Raw genomic sequence first — 27,816 nt, 5'->3', positions numbered from 1 at the left:
TTTGAAGTTGTTGCATCTCCATCTGTAATTCTTGACCCACATGTTTTGCATAGTGCAATTTGGTTTTTGTTTGAGCCCCCATGTCATTTTTGTGTGTGAACAAATTCTCTTTGGTATAATTTTTCTAACTGGTGCTCAGAAGGGTATTATTAGTTCTTCATAGATCTCTCCTGCACCTTAATGGGGTGTTGTCAGATTGATTCCAAATGGATCTGGGAAATTAAGTCTCAACTTGCTGGAAATAAATAATTTTAATATTACTTGATTCAGGAAATAAAGGGAAATGAATTGATTGGTGGCACACTCTTGTAATAACATACTTTTTTATGTATGGGCTGGGGCTGGTTAACAAGTATTTTCAAATCAAAGGGCTCAGGTCTAAGTGAAGTCACGAGTTATTAGTGTAAAAGTCTAAGTCAAATTTCAAGTTTTGTCAAGTCTTAGGTCATCAGATTTGTGACTTGAGTCTGACTAAAATCCAATTAATGTAACCCGAATCCACAGCTCTGATTTATATGATCTGTAGTCGCATCCGTCTAAAATTGTCTTGATGGTGACATCCATGGGTGATCTCCACTGGGTCCCCGTGTAATGAATGCCATAACACCCCTAAGCACCATGTGTGGAAACCTGTTGCAATAAAAAGTGGAGCAGTGATTATTGCAGCTGGACATTTTCATTGACCACAGGCTGTGCAGTGTTTTTATTTAAATGCAATAAAGTTGCTTTAATGCATCTACAGTATTTCAACCAGCCTCAGTCGAGATGTAATTGGTGATAATAGAGGAGATTACAGTGCATCTCAGTCCCCTGCACAGACCTCAGGGCATTGCTCTGGCACCTGGAAGCTGTCTTGTCGGGCTTTCACGGCACTCAATCGCCGTTTTAGGAGTTCAGAGTCATAAAACCCAGTGAGACACGGCGTGGACCTTTTCATTCTGATCCTCGCTCCATAAATAAAGAGTGGTGCTTGGGAATAATAAAATTTTAAGATGAACGTCTGAGTATTAAAAGTGTACATACATACAAAAACAGCAGCATTTAACTGATAGGCCTATAAATGTTTGAAGGAAAGTTTGTTGCATGGTCAGATTAGTGTTTTGGAGGCCAAACATTTCTCATAAAATCCTTTCAGAACAGCTTCAAGAGGTGACAGAGAGCTTCCTCACTAAGGGCCTTTTCACACATGAAAGTTCAAGTCAAACCATTTTTGTTACAGTGTATATATTTTATCCACTTATTTTTGGTTTCACATTGCAGTTATGCAACTATAGATGACATACCTGTCCTGTCATCATCACCTGTGTCTGAGTTGTTGTGAGTTTTTCCAACTTTGTGCTACCGCTGGTCATTTTGTAATGTTGCGTTGTTCATGGATAAACTGAAACCTACACAGTACATTTACTACCACTTGACTGCTTTACTGCTAATTTTTCCTGCTGTGATCACCAACACATGTCTGCTCTGAGTGCAGCCACCATCACTTTCTGTCGCTAAACCACACACACACACACACACACACTGAGGTGCTACACTACTCTTATAGCCTGCCAGAACTTCCTGTAATTAATCTGAAAGTCCAAACCATCCAAAAAATGTTTGCACATCAGAAACGTATTAAACCATGGTTCAGTTTGATCCAGACTGAGACCACGTCCTTTTGTTTAGCCAAGATACAGCTGTTTGGTCTGGACCGTGGTCCAGAGGAGGTTTCACTCCTGTCACTTTAGTTCTGATCAAACTGCAGACTACAACAGTTCGAACCAAATGAGGTAGGTGTGAAAGGGCCCTTAGTGCATGACATTTTTTTAATGACATTTTTTTACATATAGTGGGAACAAATTTGTGTGTAAACTGCTTGCAGAAAGAAATTTACATTAATTTCAGCATTCATCAGTATGGTGATGCTCAGATCTTTTTGTAGGTACTAGGTAGGTACCTACAAGGTAGGTAGGTAGGTAGGTAATCTACACCTGCTTCTCACTACTCGGAGGGCTTGTGCAAGTAAGGAAGGCACATAAATATTGTTTGTCTTTATTAGAAGTGACGTATTCGTATTGTGCTCTCTTAGGTTCACAATACGCAGATATCTTTAAAACATGTAAGTTAAACATGACAAAAGATCAGAAATATAACACGTTAACACGACAAATTAGTTGGAATTTAGCCGAGTTAAGCTTCAGATTAGGTGTCTTAAAATGTGAAAATGTTTCCCAATTGAGTCAATCAGGAGAGAGAACTCCACAAATGTATCTTCTGTTTCAGTGCCAAGACTGTGAGACCCACGTTACCGAGCAAACACTAAGCTATCAGTGATGGCTGTCAGAATGTATTGTGATTTAACACTTAATATAACACGTACATCAACTTACCATCTGAGTTTACTATTGACTGCTCCAGTGGAGGCATGTCGCAGTCTCTGTCAGAGAGGTCTCTCCGATGATGCAAGCAATGCACTCATCTGCAGCTGTGACTGGAAAGAGCCTGCTGTAGCTGTTGTGGTTTTGTGTGTGTGTGTGTGTGTGTGTGTGTGTGTGTGTGTGTACTGATGCCATTTTTGTTATTATATATGTACTAGTCCATACCCATTATGTACAGCATACCATACCATGACTTAGTCATATCAAACATTAGAAAAAACCCCCAAACATTGGTCCTCAGGGGGAGCCACAGCGATCGGTCGCATTTTAGCCATTTTGAAGCATTTTTCTGTTGTTATAGCGCCACCCAGTTGCCAATTAGAGTTAAATTTCTCCAGTCACCTTGAGGCGTCCTGTTCTACATATCTACCAAGTTTAGTAAAAATCCATATGGCCTAGATATGGCCTAGATAAAAAATGAGCTCTCTAGCGCCCCCATTTTGTTTGATGGGGTCAATAATGGAGGGGTCCCCTCAGATCATGTGTGGTCATATGCCTACAAAGTTGCGTGGTGATGGGTGAAACCCTTGAGATGTTATACACCTTTATGTGATGAGCCACGCCCTCCGCAATATTCATTGTCTTATAGAAGCTCAGTTTTAGTAAGTTTTCCAACTTTTGCTAAGAAGGAACTTTAGATATTGGTCCCTAGATTATGTTCAGCCAGTTTCATGCAGATCGCTCAAACTTCCTAGGAAGAGATCCATTTGAAGTGTTTTTCAAAAAATTCAAAATGGCGGAAAATCTATATAAGCGTAAGTTATGGGTTCTTGAGGCAAATGTGTTCCTCATGAGGAGAGGCATCTCTGTGCAAAGTTTCATGTCTCTACAAATACGGGGCATGAGATATGCCCATTCAAAGTTTGACATTTCAATCGGTTGCTATAGCGCCCCCCTTTGGCCAATTGATGTAATATTGCTTCATTCACATCCTCCCATGACCCTCTACCACTGTGCCAAATTTCACATGGATTGACCAAGTCAGTGAGGAGAAGAACGTGAAACAGACACACCCACAGAGTTTTAGTCATTCTATAGTAATATTATATATATATACATATATATATATATATATATATATATATATATATGATGGTCACTGGCTATTCATGGGTGGGGATGTATTCTAATTACTGACTAGTGGGAGCTCAACTCAAATTTGATCATAGAAACATGTATGTTTATGAATGCCAATATTTGAGTTTTGCACGGGGTTCATGAATCGGGCATAGATTTTAAGTACCAAAGATTTTTATGTGCAAATCTACTCACAGATTTAATAACATTAAGTCAATGAGACTAAGTGACTATAGTGAAAGTTAACCCCTCTTAAAACTGACAGAATTTTTGTTGCAGTAACAGCTCTAAGTCTTTCTGGGTAAGCATCTACCAGCTTCGCACACTGTCTGAAAGTGATTATCTACTGTTCTGACAGATTTGCTCCAGGCGGTTCACGTTGCTTGGATAAAGCTTGGGACCGGAGTTTTCCAACAATACCACAGATTCTCGATCAGACTGCGATCTGGACTTTGACTTGGCTATAGTAGAAAATTCACCGTTTTGTTGTTTAACCACTTATGTGTTGCTGTGGCCTTCCCAAGCTTGTCCCTAGCTTTATTTTTTTTTAGCAGACTGAAGCAGGTTCTCTTGCCCAGCCCCTGCTGAGGAAAAGCTGTTGTGTTGGGATGGTGTCTGTTGAGGAATGGGCAGTGTTAGCTTTGCACCATACCTTTAAGTACTGGCCAAAAAGCTGTGTTGGTTCTCATCTGACCACAAAACCTCATCCCACATCTGAGCTCGGTCACTCTCATGCTTTCTGGCAAACACTGGACAAGCTTTGATCTGGTTTTCTTGAGTGATTGCTTCTTCCTGGCCACCCTGCCATACATCCCATGGATGTATAAAGAGAACTGGATACAGCAATGAAGGCAGGACCCATTCATTCCTATTAAAGTTGCTCAGTGGGCCATGAAGCCAAAAACATTCAACTGCAGCTCTAAAATTACCCAGACAATCACATCATTGGGCCCACAGAGCAGGCGCACTAGAGATTTCTGCCAACTGAGCCAGCGACTTCCAGTTTAGCCCTCTACTTACTTGAATGGGGATAAAATGATTTCATTTTGCGGGGTGTCGGTGGCTTAGTGGTAGAGCAGGCGCCCCATGTACAAGGTTGAGCCCAGGTCCTCCCCCTTCACACTTGTCTGTCCTATCAAATAAAAGCTAGAAAAAATGATTTCATTTTGCGACTCATCTAGACTGAAATCCTGATAGTAAAAGAAATCATTTCACTAAGGTTGTGACGCACAAAAAAAAAAAAAATATCCACTGATTAACAGACTTCTATTTCCCAATGCGAGTCTATGGGAAAAAGTCTTTTGGGGGTGCAGGGCATCACATGACGGACTCAGTAGTTGTGATGTCACTGTTTGACCATCACAAAAATTGGCTTCAAAGCCTGGCGCACTTCCTGAGGGCCGACCCCGCACAGACTTGTTTTATGCAAAGCTCTTAACATGTAGTGGAGCATATGCCTTAAAGTGGCATTATGGACAGTCTTAGCTGTGGTGCTTTCCAGCTCCTTCAGGATTATCTTTGGTCTCTTTGTCTCTCTGATTAATGCCCTTCTCACATGGAGCTTGAGTTCTGGTGGGCAGCCCTTTCTTGGCATGTTTGTTGTGGTGCCATATTTTCACATTCTGTAATAATGGATTCAGTGGTGCTCAGTAGGATGTTTAACATTTCAGATATTTGTATAACCCAACCCTCAAATGTACTTGTGCTAGGCTTGTGCTAATAACGTTAGCATGTTGTATTGGTGAGGGAAATGTGTCCAGATAAAGACAAGTGTTTGTCTGTCAGTTCTGCAATTTATAGTGAAGCTGATTTGCGTGCTTGTGTTTGAAATTGTCTCTATTAAGCCATATTTAATGTGTGTTTTGAATCAACTAAACTTTACAGCAATAAACACAGTCCTCCACCGCCAACTAGTGTTTTGGAGGTGTAACTGCAGAGTGACACAGACACACCACCGCAGAATTAAAAAGAATGTGCAGATTTTTTTTTCCCCACGACTAATCGATTAGTTGAAGATTATGTGCAACTTCAGTCGACCAAGATTTTCTTTGGCTGACTACAGCCCTAGTGCTATCCATGGAATAATGACTGTTACAAAGGTCAACATAAAGAGGGTTTTACAGAAAATGTTTCCAATTATTTCTACTTTAAAAAACAAAACATAGTTGGGAACGCCTGGAAAGAGAGAGCATGAGTGTTGTTCCTCCATCATGCTGAATGTATGCAGGCCAACTTAATGTGCTGTGACACAATGCATTTCACACACTGTACAGTGTGATAATTGAAATGTAGTGTGAGAGCGAGGGACAGCCGCAGAAACACATGTTCCCTGAGGCTCACACATCACACATCAGCTTACAGAGGAGCAAAACAAAAAAAGAACAAAGAGACAATTCGGCATGTTAAAGCTCCTGAAAATCCTGTTTTTACCCCTTATTTTAAGGGGTTTTGTGCTGCACTACCTGACATCACCTGTCAGTCATGGTTCGTTCCATACACTGGATACTGTCCTCTAAAAAAAACAAAAAAACAAACAAAGAAAAAACAGTACCACTAGTTACTTGCTTAAATGCCTGAAATGAGTTTGGTCATGTGAATTGTGACTCCGGTCTGTCAGCAGCAAAGACAGAAGGTGAGCGATGTTCCTACAGAACCACAAAACCAACCAACCAAGGAGGTTGGGTTGGGTGGATGGGTGACCAAAGCATCTGACCACTGTTTTCTTCAGACCTCTTACCAGCCATTTCATGATTATATGTAAACATGTGAACACACTAATTTAGCATGGAAATAATATATAATTTCACATAATATATCACTTTCTTCATTGGTTTATATTAGGGATGCACATATTGGCTTTTTTGCTAATAATTAATATGATATAACAACTTATTTGGTCGATAACCGATATCAATATCAATATATCCACTTTTTTCTCTGTCCGATTTTAGTGATTGTCAAGTCTCTTCTGAAGTGGACATCATATTATGCATGCATACTCTTATCGTGATGGCCCACCAGCAGATGGAGACATGATATAGAATGATTTTCAATGTATGTAATATTTATTCATTGAAAAAAAAACAAGAAAAAAGTACATTGGCCGATACTGATAGTTCATTTTGAAGCCGATATCAGCAAATACAGATGACGTGCTGATATTGTCGTGCATCCTTAGTTTATATTTCTTAAGTTGAAAATTTAAACGCTTGCTGTCCATCTGAGTAGACATGTTTTTCATGCCTAAAGAGACAATAGGACATTACAGAAATACTGACGCTTTTCTGAAATAAAGAATATAGTAGCTCTATGTTATACACCTCTAATTGTGTTTTGTACTAGAATTTCTACCACATCTTGTAACACTGAAGTACCTGAACTGTGAGTGTTTCCAATAAGGAAAACAGAGCTCCCATCCAATACAGCTGCAAGTGATGCAAATCAATACTTCTATTTTTAAATGTCATGTTGGTCGAGTTTATCAAGTGTAAAACTCGTTTGACTGTGCAGTATTGACATTTTACAATTCATTGTAAAAAGAAATTATTGGGCGTGCTGTGATGGAGCATGTGGTGCAGGAGACAGCTGTCAGATTATTCAACCCAAAAAAGTGGAAGACGTGTGGCTTTATTGTTGTGGTAACACTGACTGGAAAACAGATATTCTTGTCAGGACTTTCATGACTTCATGATGCGATGAAGATGTGGAGGAGTTTGGGAGTGGATGGATGTGCTGACCACAGGGCTGCAGCAGGAACAGTTGAAGGGTTCAGGCTGATGAGTTGACAGGAGCCACTGAAGGGCAGGTGAAGGAGGGAGCTCCGTCTCTCTCTCAGGAGTAGTGGAAAGAATTGGAGCGAGCAGGCCACTGACTGTTCCCGCTGCCTAATAAGAACTGACGTTACACAACATTATCCACCTCAGCAGTCTGTGCTGCGGCTGGAACAAGTTATTTTTGAAAAGAAGGTACAGACTGCATGGAAAGATGCGGCACTCTGCCCTGTGACAGCCCAGACTGTAAATCATGGTGCACAACTCAACAATGCACAGAGATCCTTTGTCTTTCTCACAGGATTACCCTTTGAATGCACACATAGTTGACTTACTGCTTAATACTTATATTGCCAACCCTCTCACTGTACTAACTCTACTGACCCACATGACCTAAGCCTGATGATAATCTTAAGGGGCCTGCCTGGCCCCTTAAGATTATCATCAGGGGCCTGCCTGGGCCTTACAATGGAATTTATCCATTTAGGGGAGAAATTTTGTTAAAGGGTAACTTTGATATTTGTCAACCTAGACCTATTTTCCCATATTTGTGTGTCCAAGTGACTAACCGGATCAACCATTTTTGAAATTGGTCCAGTAGTGAGCGAGATCACTGCAGTCTACAGTGGTAAAACAGGCTGTAATGGAGTCCCTGCGGACAATAGAGTACTTTTTACATCCACTAAAAGTGCTTGTTTTTGCCACTGACAGGCGCAGATTGTTGTTCTAAGTGTCTGACCACATTTTTAAAGGATCCCTGCAGAGGTCTGCCTTTTTGTTAAAGAGTAAATGGACCCGAAATCACTATCATCAAACCAACTGGACTCCATTTAAACAAACAGTGATTTTATCATAGTTTACACACTTCATTATAATTTGACACATCCAAAATAAAATTCACAAAAAACCTCCTGGTTTGTCTTGTCTTGCCACTGTTTCAACAATCACCATTTGGTCGAAATAAACCCTAAATTAACCCAGTTACATGTGAAAATATGCAACGTGTTCTCATCTCATCGCTTTATCAGTGGACCCAAACATCAAAATATGATGTGCTTGGTATCCTCCTGCGTCAGTTCTGCATAGTCTGGGACCCAAGTCAACATATGTTTGATACATGCATCGTGTCTTTTCAAAATTCACATCTGGTTTTACAGGAAATGTACTGTTTCTGCTCGTTATATGCATACAGTCTTTTTCAAAATCAACTTACAACATTAAGGAAAATGCCTTGGATATTTTTCTGGCTATCTGATATGCTGATATATGACAACTTATTTGGCAGATAATTGATACTGATATCGATATATCCACTTTTTTCCCCACATAATTTTAGTGATAGTCAAGTCTCTTTCGTAGTGGAATTAACATCATATTTTGCATGCATACTCTTATTGTGAGCAGATGGAGACATGAGAGCGTGGGAGCTCTTCTGTGTGGAGTTTGCATGTTCTCCCCGTGTCAGCGTGGGCTCTCTCCGGGCACTCCGGCTTCCTCCCACAGTCCAGAGACATGCAGATTGGGGACTAGGTTAATTGATAACTCTAAATTGACCATAGGTGTGAATGTGAGCGTGAATGGTTGTTTGTCTCTATGTGTCAGCCCTGTGATAGTCTGGTGACCTGTCCAGGGTGTACCCTGCCTCTCGCCCAATGTCAGCTGGGATAGGCTCCAGCCCCCCCGTGACCCTCAAGAGGATGAAGCGGTTAGAAGATGAATGAATGAATGAATGAATGTGCAAAATAAGAAAAAACTTGAAAAACATCATGGCTTGGCTTAAAATAAGTACAGTTGTTACTAACATCATGTTGCATCACGTGACATACATCATGCAACATACATCACTACATGCTACACATGCTAGCACACAACTTTGTTATCAAATCTTACTAAATAATGACGAAAACTCTGTCTGTGTGTCTGTGTGTGTCTCTGTTCCACGTTTTTCTCCTCACTGACTTGGTCAATCCATGTGAAATTTGGCACAGTGGTAGAGGGTCATGGGAGGATGCCAATGAAGCAATATTACATCAATTGGCCAAAGGGGGGCGCTATAGCAACCGATTGAAATGTCAAACTTTGAATGGGCATATCTCATGTCCCGTATGTCATAGAGACATGAAACTTTGCACAGAGATGCCTCTCCTCATGAGGAACACATTTGCCTCAAGAACCCATAACTTCCGCTTATATAGATTTTCCGCCATTTTGAATTTTCTGAAAAACACTTCAAATGGATCTCTTCCTAGAAAGTTTGAGCGATCTGCATGAAACTGGGTGAACATAATCTAGGGACCAATATCTAAAGTTCCCTCTTGACAAAAGTTGGAAAACTTACTAAAACTGAGCTTCTATAAGGCAATGAATATTGCGGAGGGCGTGGCTCATCACATAAAGATGTTTAACATCTCAAGGGTTTCACCCATCACCACGCAACTTTGTAGGCATATGACCACACATAATCTGAGGGGACCCCTCCATTATTGACTGCATCAAACAAAATGGGGGCGCTAGAGAGCTCATTTCTTATCTAGGCCTAACTGCCATATGGATTTTTACTAAACTTGGTAGATATGTAGAACAGGACACCTCAAGGTGACTGGAGAAATTTAACTCTAATTGGCAACTGGGTGGCGCTATAACAACAGAAAAATGCTTACGACTGATCGCTGTGGCTCCCCCTGTGGACCAATGTTGGGGTTTTTTTTCTAATGTTTGGTATGACTAAGTCATGGTATGGTATGCTGTACATAATCACGGAAACTGTCAGTGTGTCATTCTGTCAGTCAGTCATTCTGTCTGTCCCACGTTTTTCTACTCACTGACGTGGTCAATCTATGTGAAACTGCACATAGGCATTAAGGACTGGCATAGGTAGAAGGTGACAAAGCTACCAATGGCTATGGACTAGTAAGTACTGATTTTTGGTTTCACACAGGAAACAAATCGAGGGCTTCTGTGGGAAATTCCAAAGTTTGTTTGAACCATCTTTCGTGCCTCCGACCCTGTCCTAAATGGACTTTCTCAGTCTTTTTACCACAGTAATTGCCAATGGTGTTGGTAACTGCCACCAGCTGGTGCATTTTATCATCATAAAAGTTGCCTTTGTTGGTTGTTACCTGATGCAGATGTCCACTGACAAAGGGACACTATTTGACAGGTTCAGTTGTTGCCAACTGCCATCGTCTGGTGCGTATCATACCGACACAAAGAGTACCTCCCTGTGTAGGTATCTGACACCGAGATCACTGACAAAGTGGTATTTGACAAGTTGGGCATGAACGCAGGCTGGAATATGCTGCCTCTTCACGCTAAAATTACTATTTATTTAAATGGAGTCTGGTGTGTTTGGCGATAGCGATTTCAGAGCTGTCTAACAAAAAGGCCTCTTTAGGGATCCTTTCCATAAGTTGTCCACACTTATAACAATCTAAACTTGTCAGTGGCATAAACAAACACTTCACAGCCTGTTTCGCTGCTGCTGGTAGCAGTGGTCTCGCTCAGTACTGTACTAATTTTAAAAAATGTTGCTCCCATTAGTCACTTAGACACAAGGAGAAAACATTATAATATGTAATTTCATTTTAGTCTTTACAGTTTTCCAAAGCATACTTAATCATGACCTCCAGTTTAACAGTAGGGTGGTACAGTGATGTACCGGCAGAGCAAAAAATTCAGTAAGTGAGTGGGGCCAAAATAACCAGGGGCCATATTCACAAACATTCTCTCTCAGAGAGCTGTAAACTTAGCTTCAAAATATCAGGCAAAGAGAGTCCAGACCTCTGAGTAAAGTTTGAACTGTCACAGTGTTTTACACACACAGAATTCAGGGTGGAATATAGGGATGTTCTAATGGAGTTCTTTTGGCCCTGATCCGAGATCCTTTAATATTGAGTGTCTGCTGATACTGAGTCAGATCCAAAACTTATCTTTACCTAAACGGTAATGAAATATGTATCTGACACACCTTACTTTTACAGAGCTTTTTCATCCAAATTCATCCAGCCCAGTCTCTAGGAGAAACTGTTGGCAGTGAATGTTTCTGCAAACCATGAAATATTTACATTTCCGTAAATATTATCACTGTTTCTAAAGTGACATAATATATAAGCCGACATTGTCATCAGTAGGTGGAGGGGATGGCTGATGGCTTGTCACCTAAGTAAGACGGCACTGTTCAAGAGTAACACCCCCACCCCCCCACCCCCACCCAAAAAAAAAAGGATTGTGATTTAGCAAGTCAGTCCTGTGACTCCCGTGGCTTTTAGGTACCAAATGTAGGTGTTTTATAGTGACCTGTAGCCATATTTCCAGCATCTTTTTAAGTATGAAAAGTTGGTTTGTTTTTTTACCATAGTGTTGTTAAAATGTAAAGTGTTAGCATATTCGCTTCATAATAACATACAAATACAACATATCTGTGTTTTGCAAAAACATACGATTCCATATTTCTGTTCAGGTGATTGGGTTGATACTTTTAGTCCTAGTTAAAGAAAATCAAATTTATAAGCTTAAATGATTAATATCGTATGAATGAAAATTAAACTGGAAAGGTGTGCCTTCTGAAACTAATGAGACAAAATCACCAAGAGAAAAGACATATCACTCTGTAGAAGATGTGGAATCTACAGTCCACTCCTGATCATACAGTGGTTTTACAGAGAGGGGCGTCTTCCCTCACAAATAATATTTAACAGACACCAGTTTCAAAGAATACTTGAACCTCACCACAGACTAATTTAATTTTGGTCACTTAATCTTGGAATTAATGTTAAATAGTTAATTGTTTTTCTTTGTTCTGAGTATTATTCAACATTACCTTTGTTTGAATTATTTAGTATAGTATGTATTCTGTTGTAGCTGCTCAACAGTGAGTTTAGGATATTTCCCTCAGTATAATATTATAGGAACTGTCAGTCTGAGTCCAAAAGGCTCAGGTGCTACTGCAGCAGTCAGAATCATGCACTGTAGACATAATATTCATAACACACCTACATCAAGTCAACACACCCAGCTGGGTGAAAAGCAGATTTTGTTACAGTCATCGCATTATAGGCTGTTACTGTCAGCTTGAGTGACCAATTTAAATGTATAATCCTTTAGATCTGCATTCCATCAAACCACATTTTTCATACTATTTATGGCAGGCATTTTTCCAGCAACAACATTATGACATTCTGTTACATTCTGTAACTCCATGTATATAGGGAGTTCAACCTTTCTCACATGGGACTTACACAGAATGAGGCAGGACCTGGCAGGACCTGATGAATCTAAAGCCCCTTAAGACACTTTATTTCATATGAAAAACCATATAGGAATGAGGAGTTTAGTTCTATCATATCTGACAACACTGTAGTTGTCTTTTCAAGTAGTGTGCTTTTTGTTAATGTGACACAGTGAAGTCCTTCTATCCCCAGTTCATGATCCTCAATAAAAGCTCAGTTCTGTGGTGTGGCTTTGAAAACCTAGTGATGAACTATCTATCATATCTGACAACACTGTAGTTGTCTTTTGACAAAAATCAAGCTGACTTTCAGTAACTTTGATCATGATCCTCAATAAAAGCTCAGTTCTGTGGTGTGGCTTTGAAAACCTAGTGATGAACTACACATGGCAAAAACTTAACTTTGACAAAAATCAAGCTGACTTTCAGTAACTTTGATCATGAAAAATATTATCAGACCTGAGAAAAGACAGTTGCAGTTATCTTACTTGCTGGAAATAAAAATATGAACAGTATGAAGTCATACCTGGACACAGACCCTCGAAATCTTGCTACTGTATGGTTTTAAAATTACAGAACGCAGAATTTGTTGATTTAATATGCCTGTTAAGGTGTAGAGTCAGAGTTTAACTGTGTGATTTCTGACATGGATTTTGTTTTTCAAAGACAAAGAGTTGTGATTGAGAGCGAGACAGTTATTTCAGTTTTGTTAGCCGAAGGATATTCAGGCACTTCCAGTCATTGATATGTTGATGCTGATACAGAGAGAATTTATGTGGCAATGTTCACTATTTAGAAGAATAAGGTACAATTGGGTGTTGTCTGCATAGTTATGATACTCGATTTCATTGTTTTATATTATGTGGTCTGATAGAAGCATGTAAATGATGATTAAAAGGGACCCAAGGATGGAGCCTTGGGGAACATCTGTTTTTCCATTCAGATGTATACTTGATTACTGAAACCAAATAATTCCTGTCCTGGAGATAGAATGTGAATTACTTTCAGACTGTGTCAGAAAGTCCAACCCGGTCTTCCAGTTTGTTCAGAATTACTGTATTGGTCAGGGGTGTCAAAGCCAGCAGTAACTGAGACTGGGACTGAAATCTTTTCTCGATCAGTTTCTGGATGAATATCATTCCAAACCTTAATGAGAGCAGTCTCGGTACTAAAATCAGTCTTTTTACTACAGTAATTGCCATGGCGTTAGTAACTGCCACCAGCAGGTGCATTTTATCATCGTAAAAGGTGCCTTTGTGCGTTGTTACCTGATGCAGATGTCCACTGACAAAGAGACACTATTTGACAGGTTCAGTTGTTGGCGGCTGCATCAACAACTGCCATCGGCTCAGTCTCAGTACTAAAATCCAGGTTGAAAGTTGTCAAAATAACCATCTGAGGTTAATAAGTTACTAACTGCTGATACTCAACACTGACACTAAAGTCAGTTCTCACAGGGATAGAAGAAACCAAACAGCACACAGGAAATTGGCTCATCCATGTTGATGTGCTAACCCTCCTCTTATTCTGTGTCATTCCTGCAGGACTACACCATCACCATGTACTTCCAACAGTCCTGGAGAGACAAGCGCCTCTCCTACACAGGCATTCCTCTCAATCTCACCCTGGACAACCGGGTGGCAGACCAGCTGTGGGTCCCTGACACCTACTTCATTAATGACAAAAAGTCTTTCGTCCATGGGGTGACAGTAAAGAACCGTATGATCAGACTGCACCCTGATGGAACTGTGCTATACGGTCTCAGGTGAGAGCTGTTTCCATTCTTCAGTTTTGATTTGAAGTTCTTTCTTGTATGTCCACTGTAATTTGAAACTGGAACCTGGGACCAATAAAAGGCCAAAGGCAGGACTTTTTATGTTATTTGGTAGATGAGAGAATTAAGAAGTTGTTAAGGGACAACAATGGAACAAGTGGCACAGATGCTATTGCTTTTATTTCACATCAATGTGGAAAAATAGACAGGAGGTCTGTGTCAATGCAGAGGTGCAGATCAGCCTACGCCGGAGGGTACAGCATTGATTCTACACAGATGTATTAATCCCACTTAAGCCCAAGCATGATGGGTTTTTTTAAAGTAACCACATACTTTTGTTGCTTAAACCGAAGGCAGTTAACCTAAAAATTAAGTATTTACATACATTTTAAATATGTTTTGAAGAGACTGTATGCATTTAACAAATGGAAAGTGTGCATTTCCTGTGAATTCTGTGTTAATTTTTAAAGGGCACAATGTGTGTAATAAGCATAAATTGACACATCGTCCTTGAGATTGCAAAACTGGCAATAGAGGATAACTAGACCTTCATAGTTCGTCTTGCAGGGCCACTGACCAAACGTTAATATATGACAAGTTGGGAGTGAGAATGTGTTGGAATATATCCATCTCTTGTTGAGTTTACCAGTTTTTATTGATGATAAGTACCAAAAACAAAGTTCCACAAACTCTGTGACAGAAACATTGCATTTCCTATACCCGCTTCACAATAATAGCTTCCTACTGGTTTTCCAGTTGAAAACTTATACTAAAAGTAAGCAGGAAATGTTTTGTGTGCATTAAACTACTTACCACTTGTTAATTCTTTTGGTTGTCTCAGGTTTGGTTATCAAAGACTGTTGGGAGCTGAGGAGTATCAGCATTTTATTTAGATCTGTTCACAGTGACACATTACTATTCCTGACTGCTGTAAACCTCGGAAACATGTGCCATAAAGTGCTTTCACCACAGCAACGGGAAAATATCATCTGTCAGGTCAACAGACTTTCCTGTGACATAACTGCATATTCTGGGCTTTTAGCAGTACTCTAGTTGATGTAGTGAATGTAATTGTTGCCTTATTTATTGGTGGAATGTACAAAATGTAAATGAGCACATCTTGCGGCAACTTTGGCCCATCCTCAGGGCACCCCGGGGTGACGCAGCACCCACTTTTGGAAACACTGCAGTAGGGAGTGCTACAGTATATCATGATAAATTGGCACTCATTACAGTACCTGTCAGCTACTCACACTGTAAACTTGGAGCTAAGTGTTGTGTAATGAACAGTAAAAAAAATGTCTCGCTTTCAAGCAATAAGACTTTCTAACAACTCTGGATTAATGAGTGCATGAATGGTTACTTCACATTTCAAAGCTGATTGGCTTTTTCAAAGAGTGGCAGTAATAGAGCTTTATTTCCCACATGCGTGTGTGTGGGGAGGGGTATGTGTTTTTTCTGGTCCTATTTTCTCAAAACCAGAAACTCCTAATTAGAATGTGACTTTTGGCCATGTTTGCATGCAAAAACACTGCAGAATTCAGTAAGTAGCAGCTGATTAGCATGGAGAACATTCCTCAAAGGCTTCCATCAGAGGAGTAAGTGTTGCTCTGTCTGTGTCTCCTCTGGAGCTTTGAGGGAGAACCAGCTGGTAAATCATTTATGAAGCTTCTCCTGGTGCAGTGTACATACGGCCATGCCCTCTGCAGCAGAGCAAAGCTACGATGAAGTGAGCTGCGTGGAGTTAACTGAGGAAACAGTGGGCCGGTCACTGTCAATAATTCAGTCCTCTGAGTTCAAAGGCATCATGTGTTTCCGAGGAAGAGGAATGATGACTTGACAGTTTTTCAGCTGAGAGAATTTTTTTTTAGCTTTGAGGCAAAGCTGCACATTTTAATAAGGTGCTGTGGTGTACATCAAGGCCTGTCCTAGATCAGCATCTAATTCTGACATTTCAGATCACTGTAGGTTATAATAAGAGTTGCAGTATTCATAGCGTCATTGACCATTCAAGTTGTTGGGTGTTACTTTATGCTTCCCTCATGTTCCCTTAACATATTTTTCACATTTATAATCATCTTAAATAAGCAAAAGGTTCTCAGTGTTGGCTTTTTGCCCATATCTCTGACCAATTTCGCTCTTTACCCCTGACATGGCACTGCCCCATTTTTTCGTAGGATACAACCAATATATTGGATGTCCCTTCACCTCCAGTAAATCAGTAAGGCAATATTTCATAGTTCTCCTTTGCTTGGTAAATCTGGCAGCCAATTCCATGAACTCACGCTGCTGGCCCTGGGGTGGGGAGTGTGGGGTGGTTTCTGGTGTTCCAGCCTTGCTACTTCATAAATAAATCTAATATAACTGAGTATATGTTGTTCTGTTGGTCTAATTTTCAATTCAGAGTATTGAAGATCACATTTACTTGGCATTGGTGGGGATCTTTGATTTGTAGTTACAGCAGCCCAGATTATTAGGGCATAGATTTAAATCAAGCGGCATCCTCCAGGACTGAGAAATGAAGCCAATGCACAAATGCCAAAAACTGCAGTTCCCCTAATGGCCACTTGAGGGGGACTCTAATGGTGAGTCAGTCCCCTTTATACACCCATGTTAAAATGCCCAACTTTAAAACAGAAATAAACATGTTTATAGCCAGGTACAAAAATCAGTTTTTGGTCTTTATAACTAATTTCAACATTCAAGACAATTGTACAGGGGGTGAATTTTTATATAACTCACCTGTTTAAATTTTATTAAGTCTTTAAGTTACACATATGTAAGGGTTGAGTTGCTGGTATGATAGCTTGTCTGAGAGGTGTTGCCACAGTCTTTGAGTCAGATCCACCCCTTGCTCCTCTACAGCTTCGCCCTCTAATCAAAATAGCATCACTTCTGACTCCAAAAAACCTAGATGGTGACGGCCAAAACAGCAAACTCAAGCAGGCCCCCAGGAAGCATGCTAGGCTTTGAAGTCAGTTTTTGTAATAACCAAACAGTGTAATTACACCATCGTGATGCCCTGCAGCCCAAAAAGACTTTTTTCTCATATATTTACATGGTGAAGAGACGTCTTTAAATCAGTGGCTGAATTTTTTGAGCATCAGGACCTCCTGAAATAACTCATTTTACTATCAGGATTGAATCCATTTGGTCCACGCTGCACAATTAAGTCATTTTATCCGCATTTAAATTACCACAGCACTATTCTCAGAACCCATCGGCTGTATTCGGCATCTGACTTCTGGCAGATGGCGATACAGCCTCTGGGGGCAGACCCCCGATTTTTTTTGATTTGGGCGGCAGAGGCGAATTTCCGTTTCCGACTTCCATTTATATATAAGTAAATATGCTGAAACATTGCGATGGATTCAGAGTTTGCAGTGACGCCAATTATGTTCCACCTCGTTAGTTCACTGCACGGACCATTTAACCTGGCAACAACTGCAGCCGGCTCAAACATGATTGGTCAATATCACTACAAACAGACTACAAACAGCCTAGCACTGGAAACCAGGGCTCTTCCGCTCTTCTTCGGCAGGCAAGACCTCTGGAGTCTCCGGAGTGACTACCATAGCGCTAAACCTGAATTAGTCGACACAGCTGTCTTAAGTCTCTAGTGTGCCTCCTGTATGGGCTGCACAATGCGGAAGCAGTGCCGATAATCCCTGGATCGTCCAGGTAATTCTATATGGAGCAGTAAAACCATTTTTCATGCGCCACTGATCAACTCTCACCGGAATTAAACAAGTCCCACCTCTAACGCTGTATCTGGGTCTCTTTATACATCCATGAACTCAAGGCTTTGGAAATGGGAGTTCACAAACCAATGGGTGGTGTCCAGCAGCTACTCCATTATTTTATACAGTCTATGATTTTATTTTATTATTTATTTTTAAGAGGAAATAAGTCATCCTCAACATTTGTGTTCTAGTTTCAGGCTGATGAAGACAGTTGAATTGGACAACAGTTGGATACAAAATGGGATGAGGGCTCTACAGGATGATTTTCTTCCTTGGTAATGATTATATTTTTTCCCAAATGTATCTCCTCAATATAATTTTCAGCCATTCTGTTATCTGAAATGGCTTGAAAAATAGTGTATATGGCTGCCATAAAATCTTCCCAGAGGAGCATGCGCCTGCACCCTAGGTTTGGGCTGAGCCCTGAATATCTGGCTCTGTGCTGTCCCTCACAGGAGTCCCCTTTCAGATCTCCATTAACTGCCAACATAGGTCCAGATTCTTGAACACCCAAAAGGAATCTTATAACTGTATTATTGCAAATGCATAATAAACCATTTCTCTCGTCTCCTTAGTTTCTTTTATGTTAAGAAAGGTGATTCTGTTGTCTCATGTTGTCCAGTATGTTTGCTACAGGTGTGTTATTTCATCTGATCATCCTTTACATGTGTTTGTATTTGTGTTTGGTTGACATGAACAGTGTGTGTTGATGGATTTGGCTCGCACTGATCAGCACCATCATGGTGCACAGGATTTGGTGATGGTGTGGCAGGTGGCGGAGCAGCAGGCCTCTTTTACAGTTGACCAGCACAGGAACATAACCAACATGGTTATCATGGCAACATTTCATTTAGAGGAAGGAACTGCGATGACTGTAAATCCTAAAGTACACAGCACCTGCCACAGCACCCCGAGACATAAAATGAGACATGCTGTAATGATTTACTGTTAGACATGGCCCTGAGTGTGCCATACTGTATGATTCAGTGCACAATTTCCTCTTCACTTTCCAGCCATAAGGGACAAAAATATAGATTTAGTCATCAAGGTTGCTTTCAGTTATTATCATACTCTCATAGCAATATCAGGTAGCGCCTCTCAGGCTATTGTACATACAGACTGCCCTCCTCTCTGATTGGCAGAGCTTGTTGTAGCTGTAACCAGTCTGAGAGGAAGATCTGGAGACAGTACTCTGTGTTTTAGGAAATGTTTAATTTAATCTATATTTAAACCAGGTGACCATGTGTAATTATATTTCTGAAAAACAACACTAAAACTAAACGTCTGTCAAACATATGGCAGTGAAGGACAGTGCTCCTTTTGGTAAAGATGCAACAGTATTAAACATCATAAAATATCAGGGTTCTTTTAATAGAACTAAAAACTAAAGCCTACCATACACTAGAATGCTTTGAAACAACTTTTAAAAGACTGAGGTCTGACACCTTCTCATATCTGAACACAGTGTGAGTTTTTAGTCACACACTGTAAAATTTTACAAAGCCTGGGGATTTTGCAGGGTTACTATTTGCAAGACTACAACTAGATTCCTTTCCATTTCGTCACCCACCGGCGGGAATGTTTCTTGGTCCGGTGCAGCACTGTGCATTGTGGTAATTGTAGGTTTTCCATCTCTTGAGCAAAAGCAAATGCCACAACTCGTTTCATCTGTTTTCTCTCGTCTTGTGGCACAGCTTTCTTTAACTGAAAATTCCAATGTATAACGATTTCCCATGAATGTGGCTAATAAGGCTGTATGTATGGATTGTGCTAACTTTGTACTTGTCACATTCATTGTAGAGAAACAACAACATGCAAAACAGTGTGTACATGGGAAAGTTATGCAGGCCTCCTGTAACGCTCCTTCAAGCAGCTGGTTGCCTTAATTCTTTGAATTTGAACAACTTCTACGTTCTGTTGCACTGCACAGAGGAAACCTGTTGTATTTCTGAGTGCCACTGCCTGTCAGCGCAATCTGCACTGAAGCTCCCCATTCACACACAGGGACTCAAACACCAGAGGCGTGACAAGCTGCCATTTATAGAGAAGTGAACCTCCAAATAGCAGCCTGGGGTCCCCCCCACCCCCACGACTGAAGACTGTCAAGTCTTCCAGCAGTGAGGCCTGAGGAAACTGAGAGAGGTTTGACTTTGTGTACAGATAAAACAAACTGGAGACAACCACTTCTGCTTGTTTCGATTCCATCTGGAAACAGCTGTTAGTATCTGAGCTGAACTCAACTCAGGAAAAGCACTTCAAACTAATAAAATAAACTGCTTTGTTGAGCACCAGTATAGTGGCAAGCCTCGGGCTCATAAAACTGCTAGGGACACCCCAAATAATTTCAGAAGCATCCTGGCTGACTGACTCTAGATCTGTGCCTGGTTGACCTGACCCTGTTTAAGGCAGTATTAGTTTTACCCTAGAAAGAGCTGCATGTCTGTACAGATCAGGTGCATCACCCTCCAGGATGTTCCAGTTGAGAGTTGGTATTCACCAAATGAAATGAGCCCAGGTGGCACACACACACACACGCAAAAAGAGAGAGACACATAATGACAGAGAGAGGGAGAGAGAGCAGTATATTAGGACAGACTCAGAGTGCTTTCCATTTAGGCCCAAACAGGAAAGAGCATGTTGAAAAGGACAGAGAGCAGTGGCTAGATTTGTCCAAAAACAACAGTGGCTGGCCCTGCCTTCATGGCTGAGTGAACACAGGCCTTGTGGGCTGTCCTCATCATTCCCTGTCTCCTCCAAGGTAAACACGATAAGCAGTGCTTGATTCCCCCCTAAGTCCGTTCACACACAACATATCCCTTCTGCCTCGCCCAAATCTCCTTCAATTTTTGATCTTTCCATCTCGCTTATTTACCCCCACCCTCACCCTCTTCTTTCTCCTCTTTTTAATACTGCCCTTGAATTTTCATTCCACCGAAGAGGCTGTTTCCAGATTGAGAGAAAACATTATAGTGATGAAAATGTCAATCCTTTTTTATGGTGATATTGTCAGCTTGATGGAACAACATCCATCTGCATCTGTGGCTGAAATCTCATGACGTGGCACACACCCATATGCTATCATTCAATATATCCATCAATAAAGGACAGTTTAATTATGCTTCTGTCGTGTCAGTTTGTGTTTTTCTCAGCAAATCCTAGTAAATGACAAAACAAGTTATGTGTCAGTTCCCAAAATGAAATGGCTGTTCCAAAAACTATGTCCATATGAGCAGCTTCTGTGGTTAGGCAGAGATTGTGGAACAAAACCGTTTGTTGACTGTTGGTAGGACACAGGATACAAAATCTTTCCACCAAGCTGTCCTCTCCAGGAGGGTTTGCAGCACTATAACATGCATCCTTCTACTTTAAGCCTTTGCTTTGAGCAAGGACAGACACAACCACAAGAGGTCACTTGACAGAAAGACATAAACATGGGTAGTTTTTAATGTTTGAAGAAACAACCAATGCTCCTATTTTTCTCTCTTTTTTCCCCTTCTTAAAACTCCCCATAGCCCCAAATCTGCATTTTGTTGTGACAGACATTGGACAGTTTTGACTGGCTAGATAAAAATAATAGAGAATGAGATCGTGATGTGGGCAGTAGAGGGCAACACAAAGCACTGTGGGACTTAACGGAAAATAGATAGAGACAGAGTACATTTAGATGATGTGGCTGAAAAAAAGATCGACAAAAAAAGCGCTAGTACTTTGCATTTACTGATGCACTGTAAACCTGCAAACCAGAGCTGAAAGTTTCTGGTAATAACCTTTGCTAATAACAACCTACTTTCTGTTAATGATATTATTTCCAGAAAATATCACAATATAAAACATGTTTTTTATTTAAATGTACAAATGTAGTACCCGTCTTTTAAGTGTTTAAGTATGACGAAACCTGCAATATTTTCTAACCAGCTTACTTGAACCCCCCCCCCAACCACATCACCAGTTCGTACTGATCAGAGCCATTTATTTCCTTTAGCTCTGACTGGTTAATGTAAAACACATCACTTCCTGTGCACCTGTGCTGGAAAGTGGCCACAGACACCAGATGCCAAACTCTGATATACTGAGAAATACAGAGAGCTTTCCCTGGCAGTGACAGAGTTAATCAGATTGTGTGAACTCGTTTGGCAAGAGCTTGAATGTAATGAACGTTCATTTATATGTAAAAGTCCAGCCCTCTAGCTTTAAGGTGGAAAATCCAGTGAATAGAAGGTGCACGGACTGCTGAATTTGCACATTTCAACTTGTAAAACAGACAATGTCCCTGTGACTTACAGGTTATGGACCCTGTCAGTCTGATTACATTATTAAAGACAAGTGATCTGCTCTCTACAGTCTGACAGGTAATACAATAATATGCAGTAATACTTATCACTATATCCTGTATATATTATTACATGTAATCAACACCACTTCCTCTCTATCTCCTCTGTCCTGAAATCATATTTTCAGATACTGGGAGGACATGTCTCTTTCCTCCACCACTCAGGGTTCAGCTTTTCACAGTTTGTGAAGGAGCTGGGAAGATTTCTCTCACACTGGCATGCTGCAGAATCATTATCCCCTGCAGGCTCCCACAATCATTCATCCAGTGTGCTCGCTGCCGACACAAGGGCTATATTTAGGTTTGCCAAAATGACCTCACCACTGACTGGCACATACACATTTTGGTTGTTAGTAGCTCAACACCTTGGGTTTGGCTTAGGAAACACATCACACACATATGGTCCATTTGTTTATAGATAGTCTTCCACACAGCCAGCAGCATCAGACCTCTTTGGCTGTGACTGATGGAGGATGGCTGCCCTCAATAGCAACAAAGATAAAAGATGACAGAGCAGGCACAGTTAAATCTGTGCTGCCGGGCCTGTGCTGATGCACACTTTATAAAAAGTCATAAGTGGTCACATGGTCACATGAGATGGTATCACATTAAAACAATTTGACGTGATAGGTTAGCATCTATGCACATATGGTTTGTGGACCTTTCACGTCCTTTAAGGGGGTGAAGAGAGACACCTAAAATTAAACATTGCTAATTCTTTGCAAAGAAATGGAGGATAATTGTAAGGGCCCTTTGAAAAGGGTTATTTTACATTACAGCAACGGTTAGAGTGAATGAACTTGCTTATGCAGTGCCCAGTACACAGCTATCACAATACAGCTCAGGCTGCTCTCATTCACTGTCAGTACATTTTCCTATGAAAAGTAGTCAGTGCATAATGTATGTAATGATGAGCCAGTAATTTATGCATAACCCACATATTTTATGTGGGTTATGCATATAACCCATCCATATGTCCATATGTTTTTTTTCCCCGTTAAAGGGTTTTTTGGGGAGTTTTTCCTGATCAGCTGTGAGGGTCCAAGGACAGAGGGATGTCATATGCTGTAAAGCCCTGTGAGGCAAATTGTGATTTGTGATATTGGGCTTTATAAATAAAATTGATTGATTGATTGATTGATTGATTGATTGATTGATTGATTGATTGAGTTTAGTATGTCTGCGCCTTTAGTTCAGTGAAAGTAAGAAACTTGGATTGGTGTATGATTGTGTTTTTCTGTTTAATAAGGAAAACAGGTATAAGAAATGGCCAAAAAAAATAATAAAAATTAAAATTGATTGATTGTTTGATTGATTGACATATTTTGGAAGGCTGCAGTCACATGACCAATGCGCTGATAAGATAAGATAAGATAAGATAAGATAAGATAAGATAAGATAAGATAAGATAAGATAAGATACACCTTTATTGATCCCATAATTGAGAAATTCCAGTGTTACAGCAGTCAGGAAAAAAGAGTCAGATTAAAGATTTCAAAATTAGACTTAAAAAACTTAAATAACTAGGCATGCAAATAAGTACAAAAATCCAAGAGTCGGCGATAAATAACAATAATAATAATAATGAAAATAATAGGAAGTGGATAATAATGAGCAGCAGTGAATGAGAATGAGCAGTGGATAAAGGGAGCACATCTAGTGCAAGTGATTGTATGTGCAAAACAGCAGACAGCTGTGGTGTCCATAAAGTAAATAAAGATGATAGTAAAGAAGGAAGCAGGCAGGTTGGAGTAGTGGATGGGTTGCAAAACACAGGACTTTCCCCTGTAACATTCCCCCAGGAGACCAGTGTTTGGAACTGTGTGGTCTCTAAGTGAACTTCATGTCATTTTAAGGTACGTCCTCACCATGTTTCTTTTCCTAAACCTAACCACAGTAACTTTACTTGCCTAAACCGAACCTCTGTAACTTTATGTTAATTACATAACTTTATGTTAGGTACATAATGTCATTCATTGGACATCACCCATACTAGTGGTGAGAATGGCCAGACTCACAATATGATTTTATCATGATACTTAGGTCACGATACGATATTATTGTTATATTGGGAGTATTGCGATACAATATATTGCATTATATTGCAACTTATTACCTTTTTTGTTTCAAGGTGGACATCTAGGTTTAGTGTCACCAATTTACTATTTGACCAAATCTCTCTCTTTCTGTTCCTGATATATGATGTTGAATAATGGACAGAAAAGTGTTTTTCGCAGAACATTACGGTGTCACAGTGAAGTGACCTTTTGGACATGCAATGTCATCACTTAGTCATTTTGTAATATTCGATACTAGTGTGAAATTTTGTATAATTAGCATATACATTCTTGAGTTATGGCCAAAAACATGCGTGACCTTGACCTTTGGCCACCAAATACTAATGAGTTGATTCTTGAGTCCAAGTGGACATTTGTGCCAAATTTGAAGAAATTCCCTCCAGGGATTCTTGAGATACAGCTTTCAAGAAAAATGGGACACACTGACAACCTGAAAACATTAAACGTCCAGCTACAGCTGAGGCTGACATGGAGGCATGAGAAGAGCTCTGATCACAGTCCATGTATGAGAGTCCATATTGTTCAGACTTGTTTCCAGGACATGATCTTTATACCACATGTGACCCAGTTAGAATGTGGGTCATATGGAGTGGCCATGTGGACAATGACTGAGAGTCCACATGGCCTGATATCTGGAGTTTCAACACAGGCTAAAATGATAATTTCAAGATCACTGTGCAATTATAACCAGCAAGATGTTCAACACAGCCAGCAACCAGCAAGGCCAATGCAGATGTAATCATAATCTGCCTACGCAGAAATCTATACGAAAAAGGATATGATTTTGGTATTGAAAGCATTATGGTTTCCATAGTCTGAGGAGAATTGACCACTCACTTTTGAGCAGCAGGTTAAAAGTCTGTGTGGAGAGGTGTAACACATTAGTCAAAATGTTTCTTGGAAGAGGTAGTCTTGGCCCAGATACCTGCAGGTTACACTCGATCTTCTGAAATACTGGCCTTTACCCCCAGGGGCTTATTGTTGTCAGACTAATAGCTGATGGATTCCAAGACTGATGCAGAATTGCCTTGGACTGCATTTCTTCTGTAGGCTGCAAGGTCTTGCCACAAACAAAACTCTGCCTGGACAAATCATTCAAAAAGTACTTGGTTGTAGTTCCTCTCTTTCCAAGTATGCAGGTCCAAACTCCCGAGAACAAGAGGACACAGTATGTTCAATTTGCAGCTGGGACAACAGCATTGAGAGTGAGATGCAGGCAGTACACACCAGTCATCCTCACTGTAATAACAAAACTAAATTTAATATCATACACCACACTTCCACTGTTTGATTCCATTTATTTTTTTCATTGTGTGTGGGCCGTTCATACAGTGTGTACGCATCTTACTTAAGTCCACATAAGCAGCGCTATAAGACAATACTAACAGCTCAATAAAAACATGACCCTTAACTTTATCTCCTGACAAACCAGTCTGACATCAACAAATTCAATTCTAGGGACAAAATGAATCTTCCAAAGTGAAATATTTTATGATTAAACGTCAGTGTTACTGCCACAATTTTCTCCATTGGTCATCAGTCAACGTATATTCAATTCAGTGGAATGATATTCTAAGAATTAGCACCCCACAAATGACGTTACATACTTGATATAAAGTTGAGTAATTACAAAGAAAAAATTATAGAGGTTAGATTCAGGCGAGTAAAGTTACTGTGGTTAGGGTTAGGAAAAGAAACATGATGAGAATGTACCGTGAAATAACTCACACAGCTTTGAACTCTGGTCTCCTCTGGAAAGTCTTGTATTTTATGACCCATCTACCACCCCAGCTGGCCTCCTTACTGGACCACTTGGGACTGCTTCCTTCTTTACTCCTGTCAGCACATTGGTCACGTGATTGTAGCTTTTCAAAATACGTAGTTTATGCATGAATTATTCATGATTACATTGTATATGTATGAAATTTGGTGCATTACCTTTTGTAGGAAATGTACAAACAGTGCACAAAAACAGCCTGCATCAATTGACCCACTGGCTCAAGAGATTAAAGATTGCCCAACTAACCAGCTCTTGGAACACATCAAGGTCAATGAACTGGGTTAGAGGAGACTTGCAGAATGCTGTTATCAGAGCAATAGAGCATCGGGAGAAAATTTTCAAGGTTTCACTTTCATTAGGTTTAAGTGCAAAGACTACATGGTTAGGTTTAGAAAAAACATCATGGTTTGACTTAAAGTACGTATGTTACATGATGTACATCACGTTTTCCTTAATGTGATATACATCACATATTTAAAATAACACTGACTTTTGGTTTCACACAGGACACAAACCCTGGTGCCCATTTGGCCCACCCACCACCATGACCTCCCAACCCAAAACTTTCTCACTCTTTATGCTACTGTTGCATGAGCTGACTTTCCTGCATAACAATAAAGGCAGTCATTGAATGCGCTGCTAACAGCATTCTGAACAAACTCAGGACCCTTCTAACCCATATCTATAATGCTGAGAACCACTAATAACGCCCATTTAATCAAGTGATATCACTCAAACCCATGCCTCACATCTCTGAGAATGTAGGGGCAAAGTTTCAGACTGGCATTATTTGATGAATTGACCATGCAGTATTTATTTGGAACGGTTCATTTTTCGCCCTAAAGAAATCTTGACATACCACTGTAGTGGTTGCCACTTTTATAAGGCATCGAATAAAAGATGATTTGGGAAAGAGAAAACTGTGTGGGTACGTTTTGGTCCACCCAGCACCTGTAAAGAATTTAAGAATTTGGGCTCTAGTTTCGCAGACCGGCGGGGGCGCAGTGCACCTGAGCTTCGCCAACTGGGTGTGGCCAGGCGGATTTTGCAAGTTTGGCACAACATGCGCCCTGGCGCAGCTACTCCTCTTTCCCACCTCCGTCCCTCCTACCGGCGCAAGTCGGAAAGAGGGAGGAGAGAAGGCATGGAGTGGGTTTTACACACATCACACCAATCAAATGAGCCCCTCTCCTCGCCCTTAAATGTGCCGCATGAAGGTGTAATGAGAGTTTACTCAATTCGCCATGGCAGAAGAGAGCAGCAGTGTCAGACGGCCAAACTTCTCCCAGGAGGAAACTAATGTTTTGGTCCGGGAGGTCCAAGCTCGCAGTGTCCGAATATACGGAACTGTGAGCAGACCTCCACGGGCTGATGATGCAAAGGTAGCCTGGGAGGAGGTCACCACAATTGTAAATCAATGTTACGTTTCTCTCGTGCGCGCGCTCTCTCTTTCTTTCTTGCAGTCTCACTCTGTTTCTTTTCTTTTGACTTTTCTAAGATGACAGATGCTGAATATATACTCCCTATCTGATGCTGTGGCTGTTTGTGGTTGGCTGAGAGGGATGTGAAGTCATTAGTTTGCAGCTGTGTTAATCAAATCAGGTTGGGTTTCCATTA

The 27,816-nt window shown here is 40.5% G+C and overlaps 1 protein-coding gene across 1 annotated transcript in view; it reads left to right on the top strand.

Moving 5' to 3' along the window:
- gabrb1 (gamma-aminobutyric acid type A receptor subunit beta1) overlaps positions 1 to 27,816 on the top strand; it is a 107,611-nt gene that overhangs the window by 44,527 nt on the left and 35,268 nt on the right. The window contains exon 4 of the mRNA XM_049596296.1: positions 14,039 to 14,259. Within this exon, the coding sequence (XP_049452253.1) occupies positions 14,039 to 14,259 (221 nt within the window). The remainder of the gene's footprint in view (positions 1 to 14,038; positions 14,260 to 27,816) is intronic.

The sequence above is a fragment of the Epinephelus fuscoguttatus genome, linkage group LG14 (assembly GCF_011397635.1).
Source record: "Epinephelus fuscoguttatus linkage group LG14, E.fuscoguttatus.final_Chr_v1".
NCBI lineage: Eukaryota > Metazoa > Chordata > Actinopteri > Perciformes > Serranidae > Epinephelus > Epinephelus fuscoguttatus.
Note: the sequence above shows the minus strand (reverse complement) of the source record. Positions and strands in the feature narration are given on the sequence as shown.